This window comes from Neomonachus schauinslandi, chromosome 2, assembly GCF_002201575.2.
Source record: "Neomonachus schauinslandi chromosome 2, ASM220157v2, whole genome shotgun sequence".
In the NCBI taxonomy this organism is placed as follows: Eukaryota; Metazoa; Chordata; class Mammalia; order Carnivora; family Phocidae; genus Neomonachus; species Neomonachus schauinslandi.
The window spans coordinates 144,192,971-144,217,834 of NC_058404.1; the positions used below are offsets into that span (position 1 = coordinate 144,192,971).

The 24,864-nt window shown below is 40.9% G+C and overlaps 1 protein-coding gene across 1 annotated transcript in view; it reads left to right on the forward strand.

Moving 5' to 3' along the window:
• The first annotated feature begins 582 nt into the window (after window positions 1-582).
• BTC (betacellulin) overlaps window positions 583-24,864 on the forward strand; it is a 43,363-nt gene continuing 19,081 nt past the window's right edge. The window contains exons 1-2 of the mRNA XM_021702361.1: window positions 583-831; window positions 24,136-24,234. Coding sequence (XP_021558036.1) covers window positions 768-831; window positions 24,136-24,234 — 163 coding nt within the window. The 5' untranslated portion in view covers window positions 583-767. The remainder of the gene's footprint in view (window positions 832-24,135; window positions 24,235-24,864) is intronic.

A 24,864-nucleotide genomic window follows, 5' to 3' on the forward strand; every position in this document is an offset into this window, starting at 1 on the left:
TAAATGGATACATAAGAAAACGAAATTTCTAACGTAGCTCTTGGTGAGCCAAACTCCCAGATATTCAACAAATTATATATGTAAAGGAAAGGCTTGTAAATTGTCAAATGCCTAAGGTTAACCACACTGTGTGTTGGCTCTGGTTCCTCGGGGACACCAACAGTTGGTTGAAATAAGGGAAGCTAGACATCAGGGCACGCGTGGGGCTCTGATGCTCCCTCCGTGCGTTGCAGGAGCTTAGAGGAGCTTAGAGCCCGCTTCTCGAAGCACTGCCCGCAGGCCCAGCACCTGAGCCACCCCTCCGCGGGCATTCCCTCCGCTCCCTACCTACCTGTCTTACTCCCCAAAGGGGAGGGAACCCGAGAGTCAGGTGCGACCCAGCAGGGGGAGTGGGTGAGCTGGCCCGAGGGCAGCCCGAATACGTCCTCGAGTGTGGGTGTGGGTGTGGGTGTGGGGCAATTTGGGTGGGAACAGCGTGGAGGTTACCACCACCGAGTCCCGCGCCTCGCTGCTGGGGTGTGTGCAGAAAGAGCGAGGATAAATAGGAGGCTCCCTCCTCCCAGCCACACTCCCGGAGCCTGCCGCCCGCCCGCCCGGGGTGTTGCCTGCCCAGGGGCCCGGGTGCCAGCCTGAGAAGTAGTTTCATTTCCTGCTGGCCCGAGAGAGTAGTTTCCAGGCCCGCCCTCGGGCGCCCGTGGCCCGGGAAGGGGCGCAGGAGGAGGCGGGAGACTCGTCCAGGGGCTGCCCGGCCCCTCAGCGTGGGGTTGATGGACCGGGCCGCCCCGGGCAGCGGCGCCGGCTCCCTGCCACTGCTCCTGGCCCTCGCCCTGGGTAAGTGGCGCGCCTGGCACTGGAGCCCCAGGAGGAAAGTCTGCGGTGGAGTGGCAGGGAGGGCGAACCCTGATCCGCGCGGGCATCTGGACCCCCCGGGCGCGCTGGGGGCTGTCAGGGCCCAGGCGGAGCGCTCTGACCCCCGGGCGAGCTCGAGGTTAAGATTTCGGCGCTTGGCACCTAGGGCTGCACCTGCTGGGGCTGCCCGAGGGCCGAAGGGATCCCGTGGCCCCGCTGCTGGCGCAGGTGCCGGCGAGTGAGGGGCGTGGGAGCGGAGCCCACCGAGGAAGGAGCAGGGGACACTGGACGGAGGACAGCTCCGGGGAGGCAGAAGGGAGGGAACGCCCTGGCTTAAGATGCGGCCTGGGAGGGCCGAGCACGGTGGAGAGCAATTTGTGGGGTGTGTGTGCGCCTTGGGTGTGTGCGAGAGACAGGGGGACGACTCCTGGAGGGCCAGGAGTGGAGTAAGACCCCCGGCCCTTGTCAGGGCAGTGGGGAGGGGCTGGAGGAGGAGAGAAGACCACTTCTTTTTTTTTTTTTTTTTTAAAGATTTTTATATATTTATTCATGAGAGAGAGAAAGGCAGAGGGAGAAGCAGGCTCCCCGCAGAGCAGGGAGCCCGTTTCGGGACTCGATCCCAGGACCCTGAGATCCTGACCTGAGCCGAAGGCAGACGCTTAATGACTGAGCCACCCAGGCGCCCGAGAAGACAACTTCTGAGACCTTAGGCCCCGGCTGCTGATAGGGAAAGGGAAATGGCATGTTTTACTGAGGGCACTATCTAAGCAATGCAGAGATGTTTTACTTGGAACCCATTATTCCCTATTTTAAGATGAAATGGGGGGGGGGGGAGACTTTTCTTCATTGAGAAAAAGTAAACTTGGGCTGTTCAGTTCAGGAGCACTGGGTGCGGTTCTGCCCTGAGGGAAGAGTGGTGGGACTGGAGGAGCAGGATGCCTGGATCCGCTAGAGGTTCCCCTCGCTTCCTTGGGAGGCAGCCTTGGCAGAGAGTTCTGGAACGCAGGTGCTGGGGAAAGTTCTTGCAGCTGGATGTGGGAAGGGACCAAGGAAGGCATGTAGGTGGGAAAATCCTGCTACATCAAGACATCCCCTCTGCACCATGGTCATTTTGAGGGAGGTAGGGGGAAGGGGCAGCAATATTTTGTAGTCTTAGCTGGGCTCAGGGGTAGGGACACCTGGGCTTGAGGCGCTAAAGTGGGGGGAGGGGAGTCTCCACAGCTTCAGTGTCTCCATGACATCACTTCTGCCTTCAAGCCTGGGAAAGGCTGGATTTCTCACGTGGTGGGGAAAGAGGCAGAATCTACATGGACACTTTCATTTGGCTATGGTCCTTGGAGTAGGAGAGGTGGCTAAAAAAATGTGTCATGACCTTGGCTGGAAGTGAGTGGATCTGACTTAGGGCCATGGTTAGCGAGAAGGGGCTGATTTAAGAAACCCAGCAGAGGAAGAAGTGAGTGACAATGTAGTTGGGGCATCATGTGGAGTCTGAGGAAGAGCAACGGGCAGAGAGAGTTAGGTCCAGAAACAGTGCTGATGCTTTGGGAAGCATTATTTGGATGAAGCAGGCGTTTTCTTCCTCCCCCTTGTCTGGATTTTCCAACAAAGTATTGACTGAAAATCTGCTATAGTCAGCAAGATGTTAGAGTATATGGGGAAAGGGGTGGGAAGAGGGCTCAAGAGATTCTGAGACGTGAGTCCTGCCTGAAAGATGTTATGCTGAGGGGCACCTGGGTGGCTCAGTCGGTTAAGCATCTGCCTTTGGCTCAGGTCATGATCTCGGGGGTCCTGGGATGGAGCCCTGTGTCGGGCTCCCTGCTCAGCGATGAGTCTGCTTCTGCCTCTCCCTTCCACTTGTGTTCTCTCTCTCTCAAATAAATAAAATCTTTTTTTTTTTTTTAAAAAAGATGTTATTCTGAATTTGGGAATGCAAGACTAACCAATATGAAACAATAAGAGAAACATCCATAAAACCAGAGAAGGGCTAGCTCGCCAGGGAGGGATGGAGCAGTGGGAAAAGCTGCATGAAGGACATGAGTGGGTGTCTGGGTGCCTGGATAGGATTTGAAATAGGCAGGAGAGGCCAATGATAGAGGGTGAAGTGTGGGGCGAGGGGACAGAGCTGGGGGCCAGAAGACCTGATTGTCTCAGGTATAACCCAGGTACTAAGAACTAATTAAGGCCTAGATTAGGGCGTTGTGCCACAGCAGAAGTGTCATGGTAGAAGTGATTATTCCAGGTTGATAGACATTCTTTCCCCTTTACTATCACATAGTGCTTTATTATTTTTTTTCTCAAAACTTGTCACGAGACAGAAATGAAAAGACAAAACAAAACTCTAATCCAGTGCTGTTGTTACATTCAAGGTAACCTGATTGTGCAACTGTCCTGTTGAATGTTTGGCTTAGGGAACTGAATTCAGTCTCCAGATCCCCTAAAAGCTCCACTGCATGCAAAATTCCAAAGGATGTAATTTGTTGGCATCAGTGTTCCCATAAAGTGGTTTGATTTCTCTCACACACGCTTGACTTTTCAGTCCCATTCCTAATTTAGATCACATGTTAAACGTTGTTTACTTTTTGAAGAAAATGTGAGCAATGTACTGTGTGATGCACTAATGTGTGTGTGTGTGTGTGTGTGTGTGTGTGTGATGGGGGAGGGATGGGGGGAGTGCCTTGAGAACAGGCATGGGGCACACAGGAGACTTGGTTCCCGCTCTACCATTCCATGACTCTCAGATGTCCATAAATGACAAGATTCTGGACATTGTTTTTCTCCTTTGTAAAATGAAGGAGCTGCTTTAGATGAGCCTGAGATCCTTAGCAACTTGACACTGTACTCATCTTTAACTAACATTTCCACTGGGAAGTTTAACAGAAATTTTTGTACAACACTATGTACCTTTCATTTACTTTGTGATGGGCTCTTTGTTTCATGCAAACTTGATCATAACAGAGAAAACCGTAGGTGCTGATTTCTTTGAGAAATATGGTAAAGAGGCAATGACTTTGGGGCCCCTGGGTGGCTCAGCCGGTTAGGCATCCAACTCTTGATTTCAGCTCAGGTCATGATCTCATGGTTGTGGGATCAAGCCCCGCCTCTGGTTCCAGGCTCAGCAGGGAGTCTGCTTGTGATTCTCTCTCCCTCTGCCCCTCCCCCAGCTCCTGCACACTTGCCTGTTCTCTCTCTCTCTCTCTCTCTCTTTAGGGGCACCTGGGTGGCTCAGTCTGTTAAGCGTCTGCCTTTGGCTCAGGTCATGATTCCAGGGTCCTGGGATCGAGCCCTGCATCGAGCCCCGCATCCGGCTCCCTGCTCAGTGGGGAGTCAGCTTTTCCCTCTCCCTCTGCATCTCCCCCTGCTCATGCTCTCTCTCTCTAATAAATAAATAAAATCTTTTAAAAAAGTAAATAAATCTTAAAAAAAGGCAATAACTTTGCTTAAAGTATCTTTTTTCATCTCAAAGAAATCAGATTATCTTTTTTTGATTCTGTTTTTTGATTTCTCCCTCTCATCCAGTTGCTGTATAAAAACTAAAACGGAAATCATAACCAGTGAAAAAGGTAAAAAGGTGCTACCTTTTAAAAAATGAGTGAATTTTAAGACTAAAAATATGTTCCCCACCTCATTAAAATCTAAAACATTAATATTTGGGGATGCCTGGGTGGCTCAGTTGGTTAAGCGGCTGCCTTCGGCCCGGGTCATGATCCCAGGGTCCTGGGATCGAGTCCCACATCGGGCTCCTTGCTCAGCAGGGAGCCTGCTTCTCCCTCTGTCTCCCTCTGCTTGTGCTCTCTCTGTCAAGTAAATAAAATCTTAAAAAATAAATAAATAAAACATTAATATTTGTGAGTGGGTTTAAGTTCTGCCTGAGAATATGAGTGTGCTCATGCTGTGTGTCTAGCTTCCAAGTTACCAAGCAGGTAGGTGGCCGCAAGTAAAATTCCCATTGTACAAATGAAGTAACTGAAACCCCAAATGCTGCAAGATTTTAGGCTTCGCCTCTTCAGTTATACTTCTGGCTTAGAAGAGCATTAGGAGTGGTTTTTTCCTCTTCACAATCCCAGGTTTTGCACATAAACAGCTGTTACAAATTGATTTTTGTTATTGCTCCATTCTCAGTTGCTGTGTGGAAATTCCCAAATAATTCTGGAAGATCCCACCACTTGCAAGCATGCTTTGTTATGTCCAACTGAAGGTGCCCCTGCTGATGCTTTGGTCGGCCCATGTCTGTGCTGAAGTCAAAGGCCCTGAAGACAGAGAGTCCCTATGTCTGTCTGTCCCAGGGTCTCTGCAGACACCGCTCACCCCAATACCCGGGTGCTCCTCAAGTCCTCAGAGAGACCAGTGCAAGAACCTCATCTTGTTTTTTCTCGCCCTTTTATTGTAGTCAGCTCATGCCAAGACATAGACACGAGTGTAATGAGGAAGACAGTGGGGGGGACAGTCAGAGGGACAGGCATCAGGCTGTACCTTGAATCACCTCTCTGAACCATGGACCATGCTTATAAACTCTCCATTAGGATTAGCATCTTCCCAGGAGGGTCCAGACAAGCCAGAATCCAGACTGCATGCAGTTAGGCCTAGACCATGATCCTGATACCCTTCCAAAATTACCATGACAGACCCCTAGATCCACAAAGAATCTTGGGGAGGGGGAGAGGTCAGGGTTAGGAGAGCACCAAAGTAAACTGTAAGAGGAAAGCAACTGATTAAAATGGGTATGCTTGGTAATGCTAATAACAGCTAGCTTTCCCAGGCAGATTTGTATGTTGAAGAAGGACTCCCAATAGCTTAAATGAATCTTTAATTGTTAAAATTTAAAGAAATGATAGGGTATTTTTTAGATGGTTGGAGAGAGAGGGGGTATTTAATCTTAATTCAGATCACTTAGGCAATAACCTACTTTGATTATCAGCAAGGTCAATTCCAATAGCCACGAAGTACTTTTACTCATTCTTTACATTTTTTTTTTTTTTTTGAGGATATGTAGTATGTTATTTACCTGACCTGGAGAGTAGAGGCACTGGTTCCAAAATGGTGACCAAAAGTATCACTGAAGTATAACAATGTTTGTGTTCAGCCTTTTTTATTTAAAAGTGCTTGAGTTGATAGTGTAACAGGATGAGTTATTAATATAACATTTCCTCCACTGCAAAGTCATAGCTTCATTCATTCATTTATTTACTTATGTACTTTTTAATTTATTTACTTATTTACTTATTTACTTTTAGGGTGGGGGATGCATAAAGAGTGCCTGGCACATAGTAGGAGCCCAAAACATATTAGTTAACTAACTGAATGAATGCAAGTTTGTGACAATGTCCAGTCATTAAAACAACAGCAGATTCAGTAAAGAAAACAGTTCTACTTCTTGTTGGCAAAACATGCACACAATTCAGAGATGTAGAGATACCTGCTTCTTCATCCTTTTTTTACTTGGAACTTGCTTCCAGCAATGCTAGAGAACCTTTCACCAAAGGACTTTTGTTTTGCAAGTAGTTTAATTACTTCTGTTTCTTACATTCTGTATGGGAGATTCAGACTACTCTTTGTCTCTCAGTGTTTGCTTCGATGTCAGAAGCAATCAGTTAGAATAGGGGCTTTTAAAATAAGTGTTTAAATGGTGGCAGGAAGGTATTGGATTCAGGGCATTCTCTAATGGGTCGTTAAAAAATGCCATTTGAATTCTATGAGGTGTGAGGTAATTTGCTGTCTTGTTTGGTTATAACTTTTTCTTTTTTTTTCAGCCATTCTTCTTTCTTTTCTTTTTAATTTTTATTTTTGTATTTAAATACAATTAATTAACATATATTATTAGTTTCAGAGGTAGAAGTCAGTGATTCATCAGTCTTATATAATACCCAGTGCTCACTACATCGTATGCCCTCCTTATTGATGATTATAACTTTTTCTAATACACACATGTTTCATTAGCTGGGAGTAACCAAGTTACTATGTTCATGGTTTCTATTCAGTATTAAATGGAATAAAAACCTGTGGTGGATCCTATAGAAGTTGAGACAGATCGGCTGTGGAGGCTGACTGTGGTCTGACTTTTTAGTGTTGAGGAATCCCTAACTCTAACATTATATGTCAATATCTCATAGCAATCAATGGTCTGGATTTCTTTTTTTTTTTTTTAAAGATTTTATTTATTTATTTGAGACAGAGAGAATGAGAGAGAGCACATGAGAGGGGGGAGGGTCTGAGGGAGAAGCAGACTCCCTGCTGAGCAGGGAGCCCGATGCGGGACTCGATCCAGGGACTCCAGGATCATGACCTGAGCCGAAGGCAGTCGCTTAACCAACTGAGCCACCCAGGCGCCCAATGGTCTGGATTTCTTGATGGTTAGACTGAAGCATGTGATGCACAGACCCATGCCCCCTGCCTAGGGGTGAGTCACATGGTCCAGGTCTTTCCAGAGAAAAATAGGGCAGCTTGCCTCTGCCTCTTATTCCTGGAAGCCTAGTACAAAGGTCAAGAAATTGTCATAGAGGGTGAATGAGGCACTTTAGGAGATGCAGACTTGACTTCTTCATGACCACCTTCCCACTGAGATGTCATTCTGAGTTTCTGACATTTGACTGGTCCCATCTCCTAGGGTGACTGATGCACATGTTGCTGATGACACAAGCAGATGCCTGCTTGACCTTTGCTGTGGAATCTCCACATAACCCCTTACGTGTGGGGGACCTTTACGGTTGGAAAATCATTTTCATATCATTATCTCATTTGATCTTCACACCCAAAATAATAAGAGAGCAGCTATGTCGTATGCATGCCAGGCACTGTTCTAAGAACCTAATAACTCATTGTATCCATATGACACAATCCATCTAACACACAAGCTATACATCATTATCATTCCCATTTATATAGGAGAATATGAAACACAAAGGCATTAAGTAACTTGTCTAAGCTTCTGGCTTTATGAGCATGAACTCTGAAGATGGGGTAACAGAGCCTGGATCGTAGTAGATAAATACATGTTGCTGAATGAGGTAGACAAGAGGAGATGGGTCACCGAAGTGCAGTGCAATGACATATCATTGCATTGAAGAGGGACCCGGTGCTTCTGACTTATCAAAAAAACATTGACGTTCATACTAGCTGTTCCTGCCAGCTTTGCTTTCCTTGATGCCGACCTGGGCATTTGTGGCATCCCCAGCTCTGGATATGCCTCAGGCTCTTGGATTCCTGGCTCTTTATCCCAGCCAGGAAACCTGCCTACTTATATCCTAGGCACAGGCCATTCCAGCCAATAGTGAACAGTTGGTGGGATGATGGTCCTGAGAGGACCCACAGGCCTATGACTGAGAATGGCTAAAAAGAGCATATCCTGAGGCGGTATGATGCTGTGGTCAAGAGTGTAGACTCTGAGCTAGGCTATATCTAGGCATGACCCCCCTGGTGCTATGACTTACTAACTCCTTGATCTTGAGCAAATCGTTTAAACCCCTCGGCCTCAGTTTCTTCATCTATAAAAGCCAATAGTAATATAACCAAGGCTATTATATAGACTAGATTAATTACAGCACAAAGCACTTAAAATGTGCCTGGAACATAGTAAGTTCTGGATAAACATGAGCTATTATAATAGGTAACAAGAAAGTACAGAAGAAATCATTAATTACGATCCGTATATTTTTAAAATTGTGGATATTTTGATTCTGGGTGCTTCCTTAATGTAACCAGGGTCTATCAATTGATAGAAAAACTTTATTTTGCCTTTATTTCTCAAATTCCTGCTCCCACTAGTTATGAAAAAGGAAATGGCTAAAAATTATCAAAGGAGTTCTATTTGACTGGTTTTGTTAGAAAGGAACAAATGTAAAAAATAATCCTGCAAAAGCAAAATGCATATCTGCTTTCTAAAAATGTCTCTATAGAATCTTATTCATCTGCCAATTTTGATCCTAGTTTTATGCAGTGAAAAGCTCTACAGCACTTGCCTGGCATTGACACCCAAACCCAGCATCTTAAGGTTGGACCAGACACAAAAGTCAGCCTACACTAGCAGAGAAAAATAAAATATTTAGGAGATAATTTTAATATTTTAGACAATCTCATCAAAATGGGGTTATCTCACTTATTCAAATTAAACAAATAATTATCTTAATTAAAAAATAAATCTGTCATTACAGAAAAATGAATGATGGCACACTGTCAAAATTTGTTTCTAAAAATCAGAAAAATGGGAAAATGAACAGAAATTGTTTTTAGAGAGTTTTCTTATGACAAAATAATGTTTTTTTCCAGATTATAAAGAGTAGACAGCTGTGCACAAATGTTGTTGTTCCATACTGTTGTCTTGTAACATTGAGAAAGTTATTTAATCTCCTTGTGCTGCACCGTCTCATCGACAGAATGGTATCAGTAATAATGCCTATCATCTAGGGATATAGGATTGTTTTGAGGATAAAATGAGATAATTCAGGAAAAGATTTTAGCAGGATAATTGGCTACCAAATGTCCAATGTATTATTAATATTTTCACCTTTGTGAATATGTAGATAATTTAAAATTATTTCATAGGTATTGGCTAAAAAGAAGAAACAGAATGATTGCATTCCTTATGCCAGTTGGAGTGCTGGTGTTTTTGCTTTGATCAAAGGAGATTGCTTTAATATTCACCACTGGAAGCAAAGGGAAAAAACTAGAAATCTGCTCCATCATAACCATGCTTTCAATAGTGCTTTTAATAGTTCCATTAGAATGTAAGCTCCATGATGGCCGAGATTTTCGTCTGATTTATTTACAGCTATATTCCCAGGGCCTAGGACAGTGCTTGTACATAGTAAGTGCTCAATAAACATTTGTTCAATAAACGAATCTGAATGCACATAGCACAGGAGTCCTCCTAGACCAGTCGCTTCTCATAGTCAGTCACAAAGATCAAGATGTAAACTTTGCGCACGCGTGCACACACACACACACACACACACACACACACACACACTAGCTTCCATAATAAAAAACAAAGAATCTTCATGTTTCCCAGTAACTCTTTATATTCCATCTTTAATGTCTCTGAATTTGCAAAAAATGACTTATTTTAGGCAGTTGTTCACTTAGATGGTAGCTGTGCCTGGTTTTACTGAGTAGGCTGACCTGATAGAATGAGATTTGCTCATGAAATTTAGGTATTGACTGCCACCACCAGCAAAACATGAACTTATCCAAACACAAGACTCTCTTTCCCATGGCATAGTGTTGGGAGTGGGCTGTTGGAAAGTAGTCTTTATTTCTAAAACATGTAATAATAAGGAAGGTATATCTAAAATTGTTTGCTATTTTAAAGTGTGTCTAATACTATTATAAAGTGTGTCTAATACCGTGCTTAGCATTAAGGAGAATTGTCTAAGTATGTCACTGTCTTTCCAAAAAGAGTTTGTGTTATATTGGGCAAAAATGTTTATCAGGAATGAAACATTGTATAGTAGTTGAATACCTAACAGTTTAAATTACTAGTAAAAACTAAATATGACCTCAGAAGGAGAATTTGTTATGGGCTGGAGTGATTGGGAAAAAAAATCATCAAGGAAATAGGGACTTGAGTTAGTTTTCCCATGAGGGTGGTAGAGGAAACAATGGGAGAAAAATTAGAAGGTGGACAAATTAATAATGACCTTTTCCTTGTGTGTGCAGCAGAGAGTGAGCAGGCCCACATGCCTAGAACAAAGAGTTAATTTTGTGTGGTATCGAGGGAAATATCGACTGGGTAAGGACCTGGTTTCCAGAATGAGAACATTAGTCAGGATCCTGAATTCTTGATGCAGTGCCATCTTCACAGGATTTCCTAGGAATTAGAGCCAGGACATTTTGTAATTTAGACAAATTCAGGCATTTAGTTATAGGTTAAGACTTTATTTTAAAATGTTATGTGGTCTCCTACCTGTGGAACTTGTTTGAATACTGGAGAAATATCCAGATTCCATTTTCCTGTGTGCCCTGTAGCTTGGTGAAGAGCTGGCCTCACCTTGCTTAAGTTAAGATTACAGGCTGACCGGTTTGCTTTGTGGCCCCTAACCATGTACTGCTAGGCTTTCCAAGGCTGCGGGTGGCTCATAATCACGAGGTAGCTCCAGGCCCATCTTAGAGTAGCAATTGCATTTGGAGAAAGAGACTAATCCAAGAGGACCAATTCAAGAGAATTAACTCTCGACCACAGAGAAAAACAGAAGGAAACGAATTTAATGAACTTTATTCTTCTCACTGACTCCCCCCACCCCGCCACCCCTCTTCTATGACAGCTCCATTCTCTAACACTAAAGACGTCGTTTTGTCCCTAACTCATGTCAGAGGGCCTCCTTCTTGGGAGTGTAATAATAATGGATAATGAGTAGCTATTGTAATATTTTCAATAGGGGATTAATACAGGGAACGCAGTGACTTGTTTTGTTTTGTTTTGCTTTTTTAGAGAGAGCAGGGGGTGGAAGGGAGGAAGGGCAGAGGGAGAAGGAGAGAGAATCTTAAGCAGGCTCCACAACCAGCACAGAACCTGACAGGGGGCTCGCTCGATCTCACACTCTTGATTGAGCCAAAATCAAGAGTCTGACGCTTAATCGACTGAGCCCCCCAGGTGCCTCAGGGAATACAGTGGTTTTAAGATTAGTTTTTATGTGCAGAATGGATCAGATGAAGAGGGACGAATAAGAGCAAGTAAAGAGAAAGCAGCTGTTCTAGGCTAGGAAGTAGCCTGGAAAGTCTGGACCAGGCAATGGAGGGACAGAAATAAATCCAATAAATGCTTCTCAGTAAGATTTTATGGGATATAATGACAAGTCATGTGTAGGTAAGAAAGGGGAAAGAGGAATGAAAGCTGTCTCCAAGACTGCTAACCTGAGAGAGAAAAAGAATTTATGGTGCCGTATATGAAAGAAAGCTGCTTTTTTTCTTTTGGTGAGAATGCAAAATGCTTTTGAGACTTTCAAATGTCTTATGAGCATTTGGAAATATGGAAGTTGACTTCAAATTAGAGCAGTGGACCCCAAATCTGATTGCTCTCCCAAGAAATGTAAAAAGTACAAATTATCAGGCCTCTCCCCAGACCTACTAAAATCTGATTGAGATGTTCCCATGAATCTAAATTTTTAAAGACCTTCCAGGAGAAAAAACAAATTTTCCTTACAGAGTAATTGCAAATAATATATGTAGATACTATCCCATGTAGGAGGTCCTTTTGAGTGTAGGCTAGTTTCCAAAGAATAGAGCATGAACAGGAAAAAGAAAATGGTAACTTTACAGTGCAAAAGTCTGGCACACACTATCTTCACTAAGTGGCCAAGTTCAATATCACAAATGATGTCATGTAGATGTCATGAATCCCTCATGTAATGTGATGAGGGGAACACGTCTCTTCTGTAGAATTTGCTCCTAAAACCCATAACCCCAGTCCAATCATTATAAAAATATCAGACAAACCCAAAATTGAAGGGCATTCTACAAAATACCTGACTAGTACACATCATATTTGTCAATGAAATCATAAAAAAACAAAACAAAACAAAAAAACAACCAACAAGGAAAGACTGAGAACCCATCACAGACCAGTGGAGACTAGAAATCTTGACCGAGAAAGCACATTAATGGAAAATTGGTGGAGTTAGAATGAAGTCTTGAGTTTAGTCAACTAAACTCAATTGGTACATTTAGTAATGTACCAATGTTGGTTCTTCGTTTTGGTAACGTAAGATGGTGACATTAGAGGAAAGAAAAGTGGGTAAGGAGGATACAGGAATGCTCTGTATTTTGCAACTGTTTTATAAATCTAAAATTATTACAAAATAAAAAGTTTAGTACAAAAAAGATCCTACAGGAGGTCCTAATGACTAGCCAGTTTGGACAATCACCTGGTTAGAAAATAGGGCTGAAAATAGAAAGTAATCATTTAGCTGATTGTAATTTTAGACTCCACCACAGTGCCTAGTGATAATTTCTAAGTAAATATTTATTTAAACGCTGAGACCATGGGTGTTTTGTGACATGGAATGGCATTATGAAAAAGAATACCAAGGCAAAATCATAGGGATAGAAAGTAGAATGGTGTTTGCCAGGGGCTAGGAGAGGACAGGGTGGGGGGTTACTGTTTAGTGGGTATAGCATTTCAGTTTTGCAAGATGAAGAGTTATAGAGATGGATGGTGGAGATGGTTGTACAATGGTATCAATATGCTTAATACTACTGAACAGAGCATTTAAAGATGGTTAAGATAGGAAATTTTGTGTCATGTGTGTTTTACCACAATAAAAACATTTGAAAAAAAAAAGAAGGCTGGGAGTAGAGTGTTGGTGGCGACCATATATGTGGTGTGGGAGTTGGAAAAAGAGCTGGCAGAGTTGAGTGAAGAGGGAAGACAAGTCAGGAAGCTGAGAATGGGGGTGGATTTTGGATGGAAGACTTGGGAAAGGCAACCATATCAAATACTGCAGAGGGAGGAGGCTGAGGTTCAGGAAGAGGTCACTGGTGGGTGAGCTATGAGGAAATCACTGGTGTTCTTAAAAAGCCAGAGACAAGACATTGGTAGTAACTGAAGAAGACACACACACACACACACACACACAGACAACTGAGAGGATAAAAGTTGGAGTGGTGGCTAGAAAAGAGAAAATTTTGGTTTATGAGAGCCAACTTCAAATCATTGAAAAGTTGTCTCAACAAAAGTTTCCTCTGTGTAGTTCAGAGGGCACAGATTGGATTAAAACTAAAATTCCAGGAAGGCAGCTCTCACCTTAATTTTCTCCCAGGTAGAGCTTTGAAAAAAATGGAATCGGTGGCTTGGGATGTGGTGAGCTTCCCATGCCTGGACATGTTTATGGTCTGGTGGCACTTATGGAAGTTGTGTAAGGGATTCTTGAGTTAGATAGGAGGTGTGCCAAATGACCACCAAGGGTTCTTGTGTCTCTACAAACACAGCATGATGTTACTGCCATTTGGGAATGCTTTGGAGTTTGGAAGACGGGGTTTCAAATTAAGACACTGTCAGCTGACTTCTCTGGGAAGAAAAGAAGAGGCAGGACATTTGAAAACTTGTGAACCAGTGGTGAGGTTTTTCCTTCTTAAACTGTATTCAGTGACCTTGTCTTCTCATGAATGAGATATCAAGGTTAACATCACTAATGATGTCATGTGGATATGACATATTCCTCATATGATGTGATAATAGGATATCTTGGAATTTAGTACCAATCCCATGCCCCAGGCTCAGGTTTGGCCTTATATTTTACCATTTATTAGGATAATAACTTATCATGGGGATTCAATTATGAATTGGAAAAAACCCTGGCATAACTATAATTGATACATGATATTAACAAAAGTTTCAAATGTGATTATTGATTATTTCAGGAGACACATTTTCAACATTGTCATTCTTTGATAGAAAACTTCTATGAGAAAATTCTCTAATCACTTTTAGATATGTGACAATTTTCCTGAAATGGAGGGTAAGATGAGTGATTGAATGTGTGATTTAGATGCGAGGCGAAACTGCACCTAAGAATAATAAGCTACACTTCACATTTGCTTTTGCAGAAGCATGACAAAGGAAATGCATCCTGTTCTCTCTTAGTAATTTCTATTCAACAGTATTCACCACTGTTAAATACTTCTTAACTGGTTTTCTAGACTAGTCAGAATCTTTATTGGGACTCTGTCTTTCGGATGTGCTGAACAGATATTGCAGAATTTCAACTGGAAATATGTGGTGTGACCATGTCTCAATGTGTCTTATTTTCATAGGTAACACAGGAAAATCAATTGAATTATTTCACAGTCACACCACACACAACAAGAAGGCCCTTGTTCTTAATACTCTGTATAATTGTTCATCCCAGCTGGACAGCTTTACTCAGTATCTTCCAAACACACTAGGCTCATTTCTATGTCATTGCCTTTGATCCAGTTTTTTTCCAACCTCTGTGAAACTTTTCCTTATGGATTCTCCAGCTCAACACATTGCTCTTTTTTGGGACTCCAATAGAATCTATTTTCTATATACCAGACACTTAAAATATACTGCCTCATCTTTCTTTTTACTTTTGGTCTCTGCAAATAGTTTCGTTGATAAAGATAATAATGGATTAATGTTAAGTTGGATTGGCTTTCCCTAGCTCATTTTAAGAGCCTAAATTCTGGGGCTTTTTCAGGTTGGGTAAGCATCTACTCTTAAATTCTATGTTCTTTCCCTTACCATTATTAAAGTTTGATGACGGTTTCCTCATGGTTCAGAGACTGTGTTATCACTAAATCCAGAGGCCAACTCCACATTTTCTCCTCATTTTGCAATCGGATAATCCTTCCTGATAACAAATTGTTCTTTTGCTTGGTTCCTTTCTCCTCCTCTCTATGAACTATTATGGAAATTCAGTGAGCCCAGAGCTTTCCATTTAAAGTATTATAATGTCTGACTGTCTGGAATGGTCTTATCATAAAGGAATGGGAATCAAAAAGTCAAGTTTTGACAACCGATGATTTCTAAGAAACTAGCTCTAGGTTATTATGGGTTTTCCATTCAATTTAGTCATTGTTGTCACAGATTTAATAATGGTCATGGTGAGAAAAAAAAAAAAAGAGGTTGATTTACTGGCAAAGGCATTATTGTAGTGTTGACAGTTTTCAGATATATGAGTTAGCTTATGTATGACAGGTGGTTAAATTACTTCCCTCTCTGGGCTTTAAAAATATAAGATTGTGGAGTACTTTTATAAGTTAAAAAAAGTGTTATCCATCATTCTTAGCCTTTCTTAAACACCAAGATACTGTTTCTACCTTTTGGGATAAAATTTTACATGGGAAGAGGAAAGAGTTCATATATTACTCTCCCAATTTTGAATGAACATAAACTATGAAGACTCCCTTATTTTTTTCTGTCCTGTCTCTATCCCTTCCTAGCCCTGAAAATCCAGAAGCCTGTCTTTGAGTTTGATAGTATAGGCAGTTTTCCAGGTGATGTGATTTGAGAGACCTTGGAAAAGTCCCTCTTTATCTTAGAACATGGCTGTCCATGAGATGTCTTGATGCCTCAAATGCTCATTGGACCAGGGCACAAAAATATGCCCCTCTGAAGACCCCTTTGACCACTTCCTTTGTCACTATTTAGCTCCCTACCCATACTGGCTTGCCCCTTGTTTTGGGCTTGGATAACACCATGTCCAGGGCATGAGTTCTGGCCTCTCATTCAGCAAAGGGCCAGAGATTGAGACCATTAGTACCCATTACATGGAATTTTGTCCAGGAAATGGGTGATGAAAGTGATTGGGGCAGACATATTTCTCCTTCATTCTTTCTTCCATGAACTACTTCAAGATAAAGTTTTTTTTGGTTTTTAAAATGCTTTATATAGCTTATGTATGAGTGAACATGTGGTCTGAACAAAGTTTGGTGTCGCTTTGTGGTGCACTTTGGAGCTGCATCTGTGTGAGGGGCACACACATTGCATTGCTTTGTCTTCTTCTTTGCTTCATTTCTTTTTTTCTTCCTCATTCTTGTGACCCCAGAACTTGTACCTCCCAAATAAAGTGATAATCTCTTCATAGGGACCTTTCAGATTCTGCTTTCTAGAAGACCCAGTTTGAAGCACTTGAGTTTAGAGTATTTGAGTTAAGTAATTTCTCTCCTTGCACATCTGCTTTGAAAGCAAACACATTTGGAAAGGAAATTATATTTAAAAGTTATCTTCTATTTGGGGAATGTCAAGGCAGTACAAAAATATTGGTTTATAGGAGGGCAATACAACAATGAAAAAAATGGAAAAGGAGTCAACAAAAATAGATGGACGAGAATGCTAATGTCAAACTTCACCTGTTTTAGTTTTTGTCTCGGTCAGTCACAAGCCCACAATAATAAACATCATTCCATTCCCTAATATTTTTTTCAACTGCATGTTATTTTTTTCTTTTTTCTTTTATTTTGAGAGAGAACGAGAAAGAGAGAGGGAACGCTCTTGCGTGCCTGCACAAGCAGTGGGGGAGGGGCAGAGGGAGACGGAGAGAATCTTAAGTAGACTCCGAGTTGTGTGCAGAGCCAACTCGGGGCTTGATCTCATGACCCTGATATCATGACCTGAGCTGAAATCAAGAGCCAGATGCATAACCAACTGAGCCACCCAGCCGCCCCTTCAACATGGTAGATGTCGTCTCATTTTGGACTTAGAAAATGCTCTCTGTATAGTATGCATACTCAGGATTCTGTTTTTCTTCTTGACAATGAAGATACAATGAAAAAATGTCCCAGATCCTTATAGTTTTTACTCTGAATGTTGATTAAAACTTTAAAAACTTTATTAACTTTGTTTTTCTAAAATTAGAGATGGAATTTATAATCTCCTTGGTTGTTAGCACCATTCCAGATCTGATTTTATCTACTGTGTTTGTATCACTGAATCACTTAACCAACCCACTGACTCAGTAACCCTGTCAGACATACACAGTATGCTGAGTCACCAGCAGAACTGTCCTGAGAATACAAAGAACCATACAAGATGTCATATTTCTCTTCATCAACTGAGGTGCATTCACTTCAAATGTCTTTTAAAAACGCTGGAGAGAAACAGAGTGTGGAAAGGCCAACACATTGTTCTGCCTCACTAAGTACATACATATAACCACACTGTAGGAATGTGGTATGTGTATGTATATTTATCTTTTGTACCTTATTTCATAGCCATATTTTACACAGGGATCAAATCATAGCATAAATGTAGAAATATCCACTTAGGAGAATGATCATCTACTGTTTTACCAGAAGAATTAGAATCCTTTTTTACTTCAACTCTTTTATTGCTGCTATTGTGTTGAGTACCTACCCTGTGCCAGGCATTACCAAGGTTAATAATTCATAATTTATTTTTTCTCTTTTTTAAAGCACATAACTAGATCTCTACCATGTAACTTACTTATTATGGGCCTCATTTTACAGATGGGGAGCCTGAAGTTCAATGTTGAGTGACTTAATCATAATCATAAAGCTAGTGATTAGAAAGTACATCCAGGATTCAAATCTGGTGCCATTTGACTCCCAGTTTATCTTTTTCCCACTAATCTATACCCCTTTCTTCTAATATAAATAGAATTTTAGGGATTTGACTATGAGATATTCTTCCAAGTTCTGCTTATATTCAGAGATTAATAAATTCTCCTTTCTTTGATTTACAGTTATATTTTCTAATGGGACATGGAGTGTGGTTCAAATCCTAAAATGAGATTGATACAATATCATAAGAAATCGTTGGATTTGGTAGATACAAGCAGAAGTTAAGATATCCAAGAAGATGTCCTAAGTCATCAGAACACAGATGAATGCTGTCAAAAAAATTATTTTTTGATAATGTTATATTTATTTTTAAAATATAAAATGCATTTGGCTGTAAAAATGGAAAATTCAGCTCAGAGATGAGGCAAATACAACATACATAACTGCTTCAGTTGGTCACATTTGATCTTTTTAAATGGTTGACCCAGCTGGTGTACAACTTACCTCAGCATTTAGCAGTTAACTATGAGACAGTGGGTCATGCTCCTTGTCAGGCTGGCTCTCTTTCAATGCTTATATTGTTCCCAATGACTTCATTCTCCATGCTGGCTGACAGGGATAATACTTTTAATAAATTCTGTAATTTTTAATTTGAGCATCTCATAAATGGAGCCTTGACTCATGAAAGTAGAATTGGGTTTCTTTTCTTTTTTGTCTTTAGTTTTATGAGTACAGTTGATATTTAAAAACTAGCACCAGTAATAGAGACTCAATTTCCCATCACTCAACAAACACAACTAATCTAACATTGTTTTTGTTTTATTTTGTTTCTATTGTTTTAATGCATCCTTCAGAAACTCTGCAGGTCACGTGAAGTAGGTTAAATGAAAGAATAAGAAAAAAAGATTGTGAAATATTTGACTGATAGGTGAAATCTAATACAATTTTTAAAGAGACGTTTAAAAAGTCTAAAATCATTTTTTTTAGATAAAAAACAAAAGTGAAACAAAACAGAGCCACAACAAAAAAGAAAAAATAAACCCATCAGTACACTGCTTCCCAGTAGTACAAGAGATATAGGAGTTTCCTTTAATTGTAAACAGACTAAAACCCCAGTATTTAATCAGATAGCCAAAAATGGCTGATGTGCTATGGGACTGCATTACCAGAAATATGGTGCCTACAATGTGGGGGACGAGAGCCCCGTTCTAGTCTGTCTTTGCCAGACCATGTGAAATGGCACCTTGGTTTGACTGTACAATTAAGGGACCATGGCAAGGATTATGAGGGTCTTGATGATGACAAGTAAAATGTGGTTGAAGGAACCAGGATGTTCAGCCTGAAGAAGAGGAATCCTTTCAGGAAGATTTGATAGCTGGCTTCAAATAAATGAGAACCTGTCATGGGAAAGAGAGGTTAGATTTAGTCCAGGTGATTACAATGAACAGAGTAAAATTATGGGAAGGAAAAAACCAGCTTAATGTAAAGAAGTATTTATAGAGCTTTAGAAATAAATGCTTAATAATCTCTTTGAATGAATGGACGGCTGCAATTGAAAGAATGGATGAAAGATCTCACTGAAATGGAACGCCTTAGAAGAGAGTGAAGACTCGGTACTGAAATTGTAAAGGCAGGCTTGAAGAACTCTCCCAGAGGATGATTTCAGGGAAGTTGAGAGTTGGTTGGTAGGATATTTTAATTCCTCTAAGGTTCTTACTAATAAAACTTGTGACTCTTATGAATGAAAATCTTATTATGTTTTCCACATCTAAGTATCGTATTTTCTTTTATTTTCTCTAAAGTATAATCCATACTTTCTCTGATAAAGATAATGACTATTTTAATAACATATGTTTTTTTAAGTAAATTCTTTTACTATATTATTTCTTTTGATTTTCATGAACCAGATTATGGGATGGGCAGGAAACCCATGATTCTAATTTTTCTTGATGAAAAAGGTCAGGATAGATTGTTAATTAGCTCAAGGTCACACGGTGAATTAATGACTGAGTTCGATGATCTTTCCACAAGATAATGAAACTTTCCCAAGGAAATTTTTTAAGAAGTCAGAATTTGAGCCTTTGAGGCTGTGTGATTGATTTACATTAAAGCAACACATTCAAAATGAAAGCTATATTTTGGACAAAAAAATATTAAAACAGGTTGGAGAGAATGCAATAGTTCTCAACCAGGTCAGTTTTCCTTTCAGGGATATTTAGCAATGGTGGGAGATATTTTTGATTGTGACAACTCAGAAGTAGGGGGAGAGGTGGGGGTAGGATGTTATCGGCATTTGGAGGGCAAAAGTCATGGCTAATCATTATTCTGTGATGCACAGCCTCCCATAACACGGAATTATCCAGCCCCAAATGTCAATAGTATGAAAGTTGAGAAACCTTTGGATGTTTTGCATTCATTTTAAGCCAGAACTTGGATTCCTTTGAACAATGAGGTGAGATATATAGAATGTAAAATACCTTTAAGCTCTTATTTTCTAAAGACCTTTCATTTACTGAAAATAAAGTTATATTTGCAAAATTACTAACTTTGACTGCAAAGGATCATACACTGCAGAAGAGGCCCTGCCTTTCAGGCTACACTTTGTAACCTTTTCTGCCTTTACTGGTAGCCCATCCTTTGCCTCTTTCCTATACCTTTGGCTTCTTTCTATCGATTTTCTCTCACGTTAAGAACAAAAACAAAAACAACTCCCTTTTTTTCTTTATCTATTCACTCATCTTTCCCCTCCCTTTCTCAGTTGGACATCTTTGAAGAGTAATCTGAAATCATTTGCATACTTCTTATGGCACTAGTATTTCTCCCTAATGTTTGTCTTCTGGTGTCCCATGTATCTGTGATTGGTACCACAGTCCAGCCAGCCACTCAAGTCCCAAACTCTGGGGTCATTCTAGACTTCTTTTTTTCTCACTTCCCATCCTATCCCACCAGCCACCAAGTCTTTTATATTTTACTTTGTGAATATCTCTCATGTTCATTTCTTCTTCTCCATACCCAGTGCCACCACCTAGGTTTAGGTGTGTCTGAATCACCTATCCTGGTGTTCAAGCAACCTTTTCAAACAAACACACACACAACAAACAAACAAAAATATTATGCTTATTTCTCTCTTAAAGCTTTTCAGTGACCCCAAATTAAGTGCCTAACAGAATCCAAAGTAATTAAGATGGTCATATTTATTTGCCCCCCAGCCTCCTCTCCATCACAAACCCCACCTACCTGCCAGACAAACCAGACAGGTTGTATTATTTACACTGTGTCCTTTTACAAGCTGTCCCTTTTGCTTAGAATGCCTTGGCTAGTTACAACTTTGTTTATCCTTTCCATAAAAATTAATTTCATTTTTAATAAAGTAATAAATATACATAGATTTTAAAAAATCCAATAGGACTAAAAGGTTTACAACAACAAATAGCAGATCTTGGCACCATGGCTTCCTTCCTCTCCATCTCCTAGAAGCAACCATTTCTGACTCTTTTTTTTTTTTTTTAAAGATTTTATTTATTTATTTGAGAGAGAGAATGAGAGAGAGAGAGAGCAGGAGAGGGGGGAGGGTCAGAGGGAGAAACAGACTCCCTGCCGAGCAGGGAGCCCGATGTGGGACTCGATCCCGGGACTCCAGGATCATGACCTGAGCCGAAGGCAGTCGCTTAACCAACTGAGCCACCCAGGCGCCCCATTTCTGACTCTTTTAAGTGTTTCTTCTGTATTTACCTCCGTCTTGCTAAATCACTTGCTTGTAATACTATTTGTTGAACTGGCAAGTTTAGATTTTACCTACTGAGTTTCTCTACCCTCCTAATTTCAGTATATCACTATAGGGGTGATACTCAAAACATTTAAGAACTGGCACCGCATAGATACTGATAAATCACCACAGTTTCCTCACATGGTGTATGTGGGCTAATTACTGGTCCTGATTTTATGATAATTTTTGATATAATAATTTAAATTATCAGTATTTACATTATTATTACCATATAAATCTTGTCTACTGCCGAAACAAATAACCTCAATGATTATGTTATCTTGCTTACACAACTTTTATCTTCTAGAAGTTATTAATTGATGTTTTAAAAAAATCATTTCTTCCTCGTTAAAAACTCCCCACAATGCTCACCTTCTCTATCAAGTCTGCAGCTAGGTAGATTTGATTCTCCATCCTGTGTCACCTCCGCTGTTGTCCTTACTACACTACACCTTAAAGATTTGTGTGTCTACCTTCCTTACCAGAATGCGAGCTCCTTAAGGTCAGTGATAATATCTGTTATCTTTGAACCTTCAGTGCCTTGTGTCATGGTACTCAATAAATATTTGTTGAATTATGGATGGAACAGGAATGCCTTTCCTCTTTGAAGCAGTCTTCAGTATTGAGTAAATGGCTTTGTGAGCATTTCTGTGATTCCTGAGTCACTTCGCACAGATCACAAACTGAAATGCCTGTCAGGGTCTAGGCAGTTAGAGTAAATGAGCGCAGCAAGCCTGATGGAGCCTGTGGCATTAAAGGGGGTCACCTGCTGCTTAGCCTTGCCCAGCTGTTGCTGAGAAGGTGTTTCACACCTGTGTTGCCAGACCTTCTGCTTTTTCAGTGGAAGCAGAAAAATCCGGGTTTAAGATGAACTGTCATGATTCAATTTTTTAAAACTATGCAGATCAAGAAAATGTCTCTTCAGGCGGATTTGGTTCATGGCCACTGGCTTGTGACTATAACCTGAAGTCTGTGGGTGGGGAGAGTAGTGCAGGCTACCCCAGGGCCTTGTGCTTGCTGCTTGGTTTGCCTGAGCGTGCTTCCTCCCTAGGAGTCCTGTCCAGACCTCTCCCCAGTGGCATCCCTTCTGCAGCTGTTGCCAGCATGTGGAGTGAGTCATAGCAGAAGAGAGTCTGGGCACAGGCCCCAGCCTGCCAGAATGCTTGAAGGCCCTGGGCAGGGTTTCAGTGGAAGCAGGGCTCTCTCTTTTAAGTGGAAGTGGAGAACGATGGGTTAAATTGTAAGTGACAGAAAGGAGTGTGAGTGGACTAAAAATTGTGTACTAGGTGCCAAGCCACGTGCCGTTTCTTATGTTACTTAATTTTATTTTTACAATAACCTCTAGAAGGAGATATTGCCATCCCCAGTTTGTGGATGTTGAATCTCTGTAAGATTTAGAGCGTTTTGTAAAATTCCCACCATTAGAACAGATTAACTCCAGAATTAAGGCCTCCTGATTCTGCCCATGGAGAAAGCTCATGTATGGGAATTTAAAAATGAATTAAACCTATTTTATAATAATAAAGAAATGGATTGAGATTTTCCACTAGAAACGGATACTGGGATTTTTTAATCTGAAAGTTGTTTTGTTCTTTTATAGATTGTTTTGTTCATTCTTTCAACATTTGCGTTCTGTGTTAGTTACCAGGATTACAAAGATGAGTAAATATACAATCAGCGTGCTTGGAAAGCCCTAAATGATTATATGTTTCTGGTTTGTTATAAGTGTGAAAGGAGGGTGGCAGGTATTGGGATAAAAGATATGAAAAATCTAGAAATTTCGTGGCCAAATTGTGTGTGTGTGTTTTTCAATTGGGGAGACGCTCCTTTTTTTTTTTTTTTATTCTTGTTGTTTTTTATTGTTGCAACAAATAAAATATGCTACTAGAAAATTAGAAAGTGCAAATAAGGAAAATTTTGCAGCTAAACCCTTTTAATGTATCTTGGATCATTTCCTTCGGAATAATTACTAGACATTCCTCTCACCCCCTTATCTTTCCATGATGCCTGTCCTTCTCAGCAACAGGGATACTTAGCTGAGGGAAGCTACAATTTTCAAATAATTCCCACAAATTGAATATCTAGTTCACACATCCCAAGAAGGAAGTACAAACAGTAGTCAATACCCGAGAAACACTGAGTCTGTATGGAATGGAGAGAGTACATTTACACGTGGGTGTAAATCAGTCTCCACTGTCATCCAGTCTCCCTGGAAATTCATCAGTGTATCTGTGCATCGGCCGAGAACTCTATTCGTCGCTTCTGTGATGTCTCCATCACAAGCTATGGCCAAGTCTCTTCACTCAAGATGCACAGTTACATGTAAGTGACGCTGGCTTGAAAATTCTGTCTTTGCCATTGAGCTTAAAAAAATTAGACTCGTTGGCCTGTGTACCCACCCCCACCCGCCTTGCTGTGGGAGACAGCCTTGGGAATGGAAGTCACAGCCTTGTTATTTTCATAAATGGGTCATGACTTTGGTAGAGTACTTTGCATTGAGGAAATATTCAAGTTTTCATGCTTGTTTTGGTTCTGTTTTGAACTTGAAGGTCTAGTGATCCTCCACTGTGTTGTGGCAGATGGGAATTCAACCAGGAGTCCTGGAAAGGATGGCCTTCTCTGTGGAGATCCTGGGGAAAACTGCACAGGTAATGCTTAACGAATGATGCATTTGTATTTTATCAGCCTCGTGTTCAATCTCGGGAAGTTGATTTCCCTAATTTTAATTTTTAATACTCTTGTAATCATAAAACTAGGTAGTTTTTTGAGCACACACTAATATCCCAGGCTCTCTGCCAAGTGCTGTACGTGTAGTAATGCCTTCACTCCGCACAAGGGCCCTCTGAGCCGGATAGTATGTTTGACTTCATTTCAAGGTGAAGCCCAGAAAGATTAAGTAACTCGCCCAAGGTTACAGAGCAGGTAAATTGAAAATCTGGGATGCACACTCAGGTCTTTCTGATTCCAGTGCTTCCATTTTTAATAATTACACTATTTTAGGAGTCGCGGGCGTGTCCTCCAGACTCAAGCATAGAACATCTTCAAGGAGATTCATAAAAAGTTGGCACATTCTATTCAAATTATTTTTTTTCTATTCCACACTTAAAAGAAGGGAGTAAGGCAATGACTTTTACATATTTTTACCTGAGAGATGCTTGATTCAGTATTCTCAAAGCTATTAGTCCAAAGTAGGGATGAGCCTTGATCTAGAGTCAGATAATAAATATTTTAGGTCTTGTGGGCCATGCCGCCTTTTTACAGCTACTCAACTTGGACAT